General features: G+C 34.0%; 1 protein-coding gene across 2 annotated transcripts; it reads right to left on the minus strand.

The window, feature by feature from the left end:
• Positions 1-549: 549 nt before the first annotated feature.
• Positions 550-7569, minus strand: Mtl (Rac family small GTPase Mtl). 2 transcript variants are annotated; one of them, XM_071595194.1, is made up of 6 exons: positions 7457-7569; positions 7133-7263; positions 6935-7049; positions 6640-6757; positions 6132-6292; positions 550-2838 (listed from the first exon to the last, which is right to left on the minus strand). In XM_071595194.1, exons 2-6 carry the CDS (start codon positions 7246-7248, stop codon positions 2761-2763), a joined length of 588 nt encoding a protein of 195 aa, XP_071451295.1. In that variant the 5' UTR covers positions 7249-7263; positions 7457-7569; the 3' UTR covers positions 550-2760. The 2 variants fall into 2 exon arrangements, with proteins under 2 accessions (XP_071451295.1, XP_071451296.1); XM_071595195.1 differs by having other exon boundaries at positions 7133-7273; positions 7457-7564.
• Between the last annotated feature and the right edge of the window lie 3100 nt (positions 7570-10669).

Consider the following 10669-nt stretch of genomic DNA (forward strand, 5'->3'; position numbering starts at 1 on the left):
TACAATATATAATTGAAAGGGTATGCCAAATAAATTCTGAAGATGTTCAATAGTTATATGGTCAGGAACAAAATTCTTGGTTTACAGTTTCTTAACTAAAAACCAGGTGGACAAAATGATTGTCAAAAAGCAATTTTGAATAACACATCACAGGTCCCCCTAAAGAGAGGGTAACATTCCTAACATTAATTGCACAATGTAGGTGGATATTATTATTGCCCATTTAGAAAGATATTTATTCCCCAATAGAACTGCAACCTGCCACAGATTAAATCTTAAAAGAGCAAATATTAATGGAATAGGCATCACTGAAAAGTTCATACACTTTATGTTCTAAGTCCATTAATAGTATCTTGTATTATCAGTTATCTTATTAATTCTTATTCTTGAGGCTTCTAATTACATAGTAAGAAGTTTAATTTCACCAAGTGATTATCCATTGTTGTTGATCTTGCTGATAGCCTTTACATAAGGGCTGAAAGCTACTAAAACTAACAGATGATACATGTTCATCTTGAGGTATGCAGGCCATAAATTCTAAATTTAGAGTAGCTATGTATTTACATTTTATTGAGTCATTTTTTAGAGAATGGTAAGCCACTTACTACCAGTGAAATGAATTACATTACAAAATTCTACAGTAAAAACTTGGAAGATTCAGTACATTTATATGAAATATATGTAATTCAATCTTAGCCTGCTACAAACACTTGCACTTTTGGACCTCTTTCTAAAACTGGTTAACTTAATCTGACAAAAATTTCTAAGGGAAAAGAAACAATTTTTAAAGCAAAATAGTAATCAGTAGACATTTCTACTTAAAAGTCATGATTTAATGAATAAACAAAACCACTCACTTCTGTAATCAAGTGTTCTTTGATCATCAAAATACAACTGCATTCACAAAATTTAATAAACATCTCATAAAACAATTATGCCACCAAACCATCCATCAATTTTATATCTATAAAAGAAGGAGGTATCCAGTATTACACAGTGCAAATGGACAAAGGCACAACTTACACTTTCATTATGAATTGCAATCATATATGAGAGTATATCCCTCAGTTCAGCATAACAAACCAGGTTTAAGTGACTAGAAAAACAGCAAAAGATACATTGTGCAGGCCAAACATAATCAACCTTTGGTAGAATAGCACTTCAAAAAATCACAAGGATTACACTTTTTCATTATAAGAAATGAACCATTCTTTCTGTGCCTATGACTTTCTACATCATTTTAACAGTACATTGTGATGTCATGCCCTTTAAATTCATAATATTGTCTTCAGAGGGTCATGTGGCATTAAAATGAACTGAAAACAGTAATTCCATGCAATTAATATTGATGTTATGCACCCAAGATTTAGTTCCCTTGGGGTCCTCCATTATATACAATATGTACAATGTTACAGATCATTAAGGTTTGCAAATAAAATGTGTTATAGATGCAAGGACCTTGGTGCAAAAAGGTTAAAATGGCACACAAAGGATACTTAAATTACTAAGTATGTCATACACAGTCACAAAACTGTGCTTTCTCACTGAAAACCATAAAGTTAAATACCTAATAGCATTCACATTGTTATAAACAATTTGTCAATGTATACCTAAGATATTATTTGGGTGAAAACACTTTTCTAGTTCAACCTACTTCTTGTCATACCCAACTTCCCAAAACACCTTGCTACACACAATATTGCATACAGCAAGGTATTTTTATCAGAATATTTGGTACACACGGAAATTTTTTAATACACTTGAGTTCATCTATAACAAAACATTAGCTACCAACAGCAAAAACACATCAAAGATAATCATTCTCAAAGAATTTATTAATATCGTTAATATTTATCTTCAATAAATTAATAACTTTTCCTTAGTAAAAGTAGTATATATGTATATAACAAAATAAAAAGATGATTTTCGACAGAATAAAAAAATCTAAAAAAAATTGTAAGGAGCTTGTCCAAAGATAAATAATTTTCATCAATATCAATATTAGAAAATTGAACACATTTCTTCGGGGTAGAAAAAGTAAACAAGGGATTCTTCAAAACACCTTGAAAACTACATGGTCACTGCTTTTTCACAGAAAATAAATGCCACACATACATTTTGGACATAAATATGCCTTACTAGCAAAACCAAACAATTTCTTTCAATAAAGAAAACTACAGCAGTGAGCAATACTTGTGCTACACAACTATAATATTGTGTACATCCGCCTATCGGGTACAGGTTCTCAAAATTAAAAAGAACATGGTTACGTGAAAACAGCATAACTGCATGACTTCTTCAATTTTAAATGCACATTCCAACCATAAGAATCCAGGATGATGTAATAAAGGAATAATTATAAACAAGTATTAAAGGCTTCATGAGACAAAGATTTCTCCTTTGTACACAAAAGACTAAGATCAACACATTCACCAAAATTGGTTAAAATTAATGTATAACATGTATGATTGCACTCGTCAAATAGTGCCATAAAACCTGGAAGGGGGTTGATTGAATGATGTTTCACAATTTAATCTTACGATGTAGACATAAGTAAGCTTATTTAATATTAAAGGAAGGCTTTCAATCCACACCTTAACTGTAAAATTTTCATTAGATTTGCCTTCACATGGATTGATGCTCTTAAAAGTAGGTATTTTACTGACTCAGCTGTCAGTATCTTATTAAATTATTGTGGTGTTTGCATCATTGCATCATGTTCTTTCTTTTAGGTTGGTAACCTTGACTTGGGGACAAACCCTAAAGAAGTACACACTTTCGTTGCCTGCGTTTTTGAGGTTCAGGTCGAAGTACTGCTCTCACAGCTTCATCAAATACCTGTGAAAGATATCACAACAGAATTTGTCAACATGATTCTGAATTTGCCATAATAGCATTAGTTTTTTTAATACAGTATCATTAGCTGAAAAATATTTAGTAATTAACCAAGAATTACTAATATTATTTTTCAAAAGCCAATGAACCATTAGTTTCTGCAGGTTCCTAATGACACCTTGAAAACTGAATAGCCACCGGCAACATGTCAGGTATACAGAAACTGGAGATTATTGGCTCCAACGAAAGTTAAAACCTGAAGCCATATTTCTACTCTGCATTTTATCGATGAGAAAGTATCAGCAATGGGAAATTTATAAAATGTCTATAAATATATCCAAGAATTTGGTTATTATATAGTATGTCAAAACAAAGTAATGCCATGAATATTATGGTGACTGAAGACAATGAAATTAATGAAAAAATGCATCAATGAATTACTTTTTAGTTAAGGTCTTTTTATTTCATGTTTAATCAAATAAGTGCATACATGAATGACTTAGTCCTCATATTTCATTGTCTTGTCTCTTTGAAATTACATGGCAGAAGGAGATCAGTTCAACCATTGACTAATGATCAGAAGTAAAGCTTGAGGGATATAAATGCTTTTCATTGACCTGATTATAATTGATTAATACTAACAACAGGCTACTGTATGTAGTATATTTGTAATTATACCAATTCACAATATGTTGACCAAAGATAAATAATTTTCTAATTTTTTAAATTATTCATAATATTAATAAGCTACAGGAATACCTCATCTCTGTTAAAGAGCTAGGTGCTTGGGAAACTGGTTGGCTCATTACTGGTACAAATTATATTTTATTAATATATACATGTATGCTAAAATGTAGTTTAAAATGCATAACTCGTTGCCTCATCGATTGATTAAAAATGAATAATAGTTCTTTGTTACTGATAATCAACACATGAAAACTTAAAAGCAAAGAATTCATAGACTGATGTAAATGAGTCAAGGTAACAATTTCTCCTTCATGATGAGAAATACAAAAGTATTGGGACTTACACCTCCCATAAAATTAGTTTTTCAAAAAAAAAACTTCCTTCCTTTCAAAAAAAGGATTCCTTCATATTTTTCACATTTTTCCCGAGGGTACCAGCATCATACACCAAGGCTTAAACTGAGTTTTATCTATTTAAACTTGAGACAAAAGTCAAATGTAAACATTTATGAAAAATCAGTAATGATTTTCATGCACACACACACACAGCTTAAATTCATTATCCATTGAAACACCTTGACTTAAATATGAGAAAATTGACCTTTCCGGAGTATACAGAATATTATCATGTACTTTTAATACCCTTCCTTTCAACTACTATATGTTGTCATCTCCTCCACCCCCTTTCCCTTATAAACCACACCAATGATATGCACAATTAATCTGTAAATTTGAAGAAATGATACTGTTAAGGAAACAGCTTTATAGCATTCCTTCCATTATGTACAAATTCAATTTATTTAGTGGCTTACATAGCATTTATCATGCAATATTCAGTGCCCATGTGACATCTCATATCCACAGCCACATCTCTTCCGCAACACTTCCTATTTTTGAACCCTACTCCCTGAAGCATTAAAGATCTAATTTCACACTACCTGACAAGGATATTTATGGAAAATCAGACAAAACTTTCAAAGAATTTCTCATACTGCCATTACTAATTACAAATTGTACAGCATAAACCAACTGCCTACACATTTTTAATCCCATCCCCACTTTAACTGTCTGCTCAAGCTTGATTACATATGCTGAAAGACCATTACCAAGTTTCAGAGTAATTCTGCCATCAGGGGACACCTATGTAATGAGATGTCGTTGCAGAGTAAGTGGTCGATCGCCAAGAAGAGTTGGAAGTATTAAAACACTAGTAATGAGTGGAAATAAAGGGGAATTACAATTTAATTAAAGTAGTAAACTCGCCAAGAAGAGTTGTAACCTGGTGAAGTGTTAGAAGCCCTGGCACATACATGTACATTAACTTCCACCCTTTTTGTCAATCTTAACCACATCTGGAGCACCTTGCTGTGAATCAACTGCTTTACCTCACATCTTTTGCAATATACTTTCCCCATTCCCATCTTCTCCACCTTAATCTCAACCAAATGATGGAAATAAAGTCCTCAATCCCAACAGAAACCATGGTGAATTCCTAATGCAGACATTTTTCTTAGGAACTCATGACGCACCTCTTGATTCTCAGAATGAATCACAAATTTGCTCATAATTTACCCTACCTCAACACCATTGAAATTGAAAACTAGTACTATCATGAATTTCTATCTAGTTGGCTTTAATACAAACAGTGCAGGGAGTCTCATGGATGGACCAATATGCCTTTGGAGGAGTCAATTTTCTTTGACATACCATATATAATGCAAAGAAAATTCAAGAGTACACACCTGTTTGGTTCTTAAGGCCATAATTTGTCTCGAACTTTTCTATGATTATTAAGTACTGCATTGTGGAAAATTATCAACACTTGCTCGGTCTCCAAACAAGAAAACGATCACAATACCTCTAAAAGCATGAGGATAACTTAGACATAACACTGAAGGCGATGCCATTCAACAGTGACTACCACAATAACAAAAATATATAGAAGATTAAGAAAGGCTCTACACATTCATTAATAAAACTGGCATTAATGCAAAAAGTGGGGGGAAACCCACCTAGGATGTAATCGAACCTGCAACACTTGGAATGGCAGACGAGGATGTTACCCTGCCACCACTGGGGTCGCAAAACTTGAGAAAACTTAAATATACTCTACAGTGTGGAGTATGCAATCTGCAAGGGGCAGAATCAGAATTCTTGTGGTATAACCATTAATGTTCATGTTTAGTTTAGGCAGACCTATAATGCTAATTAAATAGCATTCTTCCTGATCATTACCAAAAAGTACTTGTTAATAGAGAAATTAATCTTCAACCGGTTGCTAAAAGCAATCCACAGAAATAATTTCTGTTTGTCTCTACCTAACTTAAGTGTCAGAAAGAACCATCATGAATCTGCTAATGCATCACCGCCAAATAAAATGTTCCATTGTGACAAAATAAATACATGGAACATTTTTAGGACAAGCGACATAACCGCCGCTGCACTGCCATTATTCATTACAAAAAAATCCCCACTCGAGTACGTCAGTCTTAAGATATGATCCATTCGCCTACTCCAATCTAGCCCATGTCAGTGCCACCCAAATCATACTGGCATCTGTAAGTTTATTATCATGCCCCAAATGACAGAACCTTGACAAGGAAAACACACCTGTTTAAGTCCTCGTTGAGTTAGTGCTGAACACTCCATATACTTCACTGCACGGATTTTGTTTGCCAACTTCTGTCCCTGTTCTCTTTTGACGGGAGATAAACCTTGCTCAGCCAGAAGTAGTAACTGTTCCTTGTCATCTCGCAAATCTATTTTTGTGCCTATAAAAGAATATTTTAAATATAAAATTAGAGCGTTAACTGCATTATGCCATTCAGTGTACTTAGGTTATCAAGCTGAAATGATAAAACTTCATCATCATAAAGTTTAGTGAACTAATTTACTTAATAACCCAGTTCTAAACTTATATCCCATAAAATTAGACAACAGAGGAGACATGCGCAAATGCTGGATAAACAAATGGTTATTTACTACTACATGAGGTGTGTCCTCTTTGGCAATATATACATTGAAAACTTTAAAAATAATGCACATCTCTTATTTGCCACGACCATTTCATTGCACTAAAATTGCGATAAAGCGCAAAGCGCTTCCCAGAGATTCTTACCAACTAAAATCATTGGTGCGTCTGGGCAATGATGTTTGATCTCTGGATACCATTTTGACGTCACATTTTCAAAAGATGATGGACTGATGACACTAAAGCAGATGAGAAATACATCCGTCTGTAAAGAAAGGGCGTGTGTTACGAAAAGCATCCAGGTACTTGGAATACATTAGACAAAATAACAGAAGCCGCTTCTAGAATTTTTAAAATACCCGCTTACGAGCATTACAAGTTACATAGTCAAAATGATATGTTTCAATTAGATTTACTGTTTAATAGATACAATAAAACACACCTGGGGATATGACAAAGGTCTAAGCCGATCATAATCTTCTTGTCCTGCGGTATCCCAAAGTCCTAAACTAACGGGGATACCATCCACAACCATTGGTGCCGAGTAGTTGTCAAATCTAGATTAAAACCAATTCTACAGCGTTAACTACGACAGAATGTAAATGATAACACAGCGAAATTTAAAATAACCACAACTTACACAGTCGGCACATATTCTCCGGGGAAACTGTCGGTGGTGTACGAAATCAGCATGCAAGTTTTACCGACTGTGCCATCGCCGACTACAACACATTTAATAGGCCGCCCTGACGACATTACCTTGTCTGTAAGCTAAATATAACTGAAAATTAGAGTAATATGTAAAAGACATTTCTGCAAACGTAAGTATGAACATTAAATACAAGACAGCAGATATACTAAAATTTACAATGGTGACTAATTCATGAACGGCAAAATTTAATTTTAATACAGAAAGAGAAGCAAGTTTGTCCCAACTACTTGTAAGTCACAAGAATTTACTCACTGTAAAAATGTAATTGCTTGGATAAGATATTCAGACTGTACTACAAACCACATTCACTTTTAATCGTTGAAGTCCTCAAAACGCCATTTTTGCGGATGTACATACAATTTACACAGACACAACTGGCAACATTTGAAATTTGATCAAAGTAATTTCGGGTTTTCCCACAGAATAGCCAACGCGTAAGGATGAACCATCCATTAAATTGAACGTTAGATTCAATTGACCAGAAATTCAGGACAGCATTAAATATTTTACTGCTAAACATGGGCGAATGATCTCATTTATTTCGGAAAAATATCCAAAACTGTTTATATTCCGCGAAAATATTTCTCTAATTGTATAGGTCTTTGAACCCCGCCCTCTGAGCTCGGTGCAAAAAATGCACTTTAAATTAAAATCGTATAAAGGAAGGAATTATTTTTAAAAATCAGTTTATGAATATATACACACTCTATAATTTATTATAAAAATGAAAAAAACTGAATGCTAAAACCCCGGATTGGTGTTATTTTTTGGAAAATATATTTTTTAAATATTTTTCAGGTGGTCTCGTAAAGGGATAGGTTACTTCACCAGGCACAAATTACTTTAACATGTACTGTTGCACTCAAAAGAAAGTCAAATATTTTCATAGGGCTTTTATGAAAACTCTCTGTAAATGTTTCTCTTAGGTCATTACCCAACTGGTTTAATGAAGATTTAGCCAGATGTTTCCCCTGGTTCAGGAGAAGAACCTCAGGCTAGAAGAAAGCTCGACACTAGACTAGAACCGGTAGTATACAATGAATAACATCAACTTTCTGATGCCTTTGCTGCCTTCTCTATGTACCTCTCAACTCAAAAACATATATTGGAGTGCAGACAAACTATTTGTAATGTATCAACACCTACCTTTCCTAAGTCCATTACAATTATTTATCTACTTTGACTACATTAGTGTCTCCAGTGAGCCCAATAGTTTGAGTCTCCATGTAAAAACATGACTGACAACATGAATCTGCTGTTGACCAACACCTTAAGAGTTGTCTGAACCCAAAGAGGTTTACCTATGGCTTGGCAACAAATAAAATCCCTCCGTGAGGAAGGCAAATGATTAATTCGGGGGTGATTAGTTTGTTTTAAGGAAGGAGAGAGACGTGCATGGTGCCATATTAGTGATGAGGTTATTGTTAAAGAGAAAAATGGAGTACAATCACAATGAATTTTTTTATAGATTTAGATAAGGCATTCCCAAGGATAACCTGAGCAACATTAATTATGAATTTTTTAAAGTGGAAAATGGAGATAGGGAATATTGATCTTTTAGGGCTGTGCCAGGATAAATGGAAGGATAGCAGGAATTAAAGGAGTAACATGAATGTGGAATGTGACTTAAGGTATATGGAAAATTGCTGGGGAATCAGATAGATATCAGTTAGATTATATTATGATATGGCTCATATTTAGGAAGAGTGTGATTAATTCACAAAGTTTCCAGGGAGTGAATGTGGATTCAGATCATAATTTAGTAAAATGAAGTTAAATGCCAAATTCAAGAAGATACAACAGGGAAGTTGGATGAGGAAGTGGAATATAGAAGTATCAATGGGGATGAAAAAGAACGACAAGGAGACAGTAGAAAAATTGATGAGTGATGACAGGGAAATGGATAAAATATGTAGAAGTAACATGGGAACATCTCTCAAAAGGGATATCATAAGCCACAAATGAAACGTAAAAAGAGAAAAGTAAATAGGAGAATGGCAAGGAAACTGTGGATTATTAAAGAAAAGATGATTAAGAAGATGGATGAGAGAAGGAAATGGAAGAATGTAAACACAGAATTAGGTTGCAAAGAGATAGATATTAAACCGAGATGGGAAATGAACTGGGTGTCAGAAGCATGGTGGGAGATGCAGTGCAAATATAGAAAGTTTAAAGAGGATGGGTAAAATGCGTGCCTTGTATATTAGGGTGTAAACACTATCAGGAAGTTAGACTGGAAAAGCACACTATAAAAGAGAAGGCAGGATAATTATTAATTGACCCAGGAAATATTCAAAAGAGATCCATAGAGGATCTATATGGTTAGGATATTAGGCCAGAAAGTTTACTCGCCAAAAGATAATGTTATATTCTATAATAATGTACTTTAGGACCATAATATCGTTTAAAGTGAATGGTTTATCTTCAGGATGAGGAAGAGATACATGTTATGCCATAGCAGTAATGAGATCATTAAGGGTAGATTGGAGGGGCAGGCCAATTATTTGCAATCAGTACATGTCTCAGACTGCTCAAGCGTGTGTGAAAAATGGAGATTCAGGATGGGCAGTGTTAGGGAGAAATGTAACACAGGGTTGTTCATTATTACCTGTGCTTTTCAACATAAATGCAGATGAAATCAATGGTCAAAGAAGCATAGGAAGGATTGGAGATAGGAATAAAAGTTGTTGGATAATTCATAAAATCAGTCAGTTTGCTTGTAATCAAGCTTTAGTTTGTCAGTCAGGCAAGGGTTTTTAAGCATTGCTGAGTGTATTTGAAATTCAGTTTGATGGTATAGGTTGAGAATAAATGTACAAAAAGCAAAGGTCTTTAAGTGTCTGAGGAAGGGAAAGATTGCAATACATACAATATAAATATTACAATAAAAGTTCATATACTAGAGCAAGTAGAACAGTTTACCTATCTTGGATGTGTTTTCAGCCAAAATGGACAAATTATAAGGTATATAAGAAGAAGCATTGTGTTAGGCATTGAAGCTTTTACAAAGAGGGAAATGACAGCAGCGATTTTGAAGACTGTGATAGATGGGAGAATGTTAGGCAAATGAGGAAGAAGCAGGAACATATTGGTTGAAATGAAAGGGGGAAGGAAGAATGCTGAATAAAAAAGGGTCTGTTGTAATGTCAGATGGTGTTTTGTAATAATAGGCAAAGAAATATATCATTGTTCAGTCTGTGTCCATTTAAACCAGTTGTAAATGGTATTTTGTGTAATGAAAATAATTGTGATTTCTCATGGGTAATCTACCGCTTAAGATAGGTTTTGGATGGGCACAATTACCAAATATTTCTATTGTCTGTCCAAAAAAAAACCAAACCCAAAATCCTACTCTACAACAAAGTTCCTCCTCATATCCGTACACTTCCTTCATCCAATTATTGTGTTCAACGTTCCTATCCCATTTCTGCCGCTTCCTCTATTGCCTAAAATCCTCCCCTCTAT

Source organism: Hetaerina americana, unplaced genomic scaffold, assembly GCF_022747635.1.
Source record: "Hetaerina americana unplaced genomic scaffold, ioHetAmer1.1.p SCAF_7, whole genome shotgun sequence".
In the NCBI taxonomy this organism is placed as follows: domain Eukaryota; kingdom Metazoa; phylum Arthropoda; class Insecta; order Odonata; family Calopterygidae; genus Hetaerina; species Hetaerina americana.

Bases quoted from the DNA above. Each gene is read 5' to 3' on its own strand.
- Mtl (XM_071595194.1), bottom strand. From the start codon at position 7,248: ATGTCGTCAGGGCGGCCTATTAAATGTGTTGTAGTCGGCGATGGCACA. The intron at 6,758-6,934 runs GTGTGTTTTATT...CTTTCTTTACAG, and splicing joins GACCTTTGTCATATCCCCAG to ACGGATGTATTTCTCATCTG. The intron at 2,839-6,131 runs GTGTGTTTTCCT...TATCTTTCACAG, and splicing joins CTCAACGAGGACTTAAACAG to GTATTTGATGAAGCTGTGAG.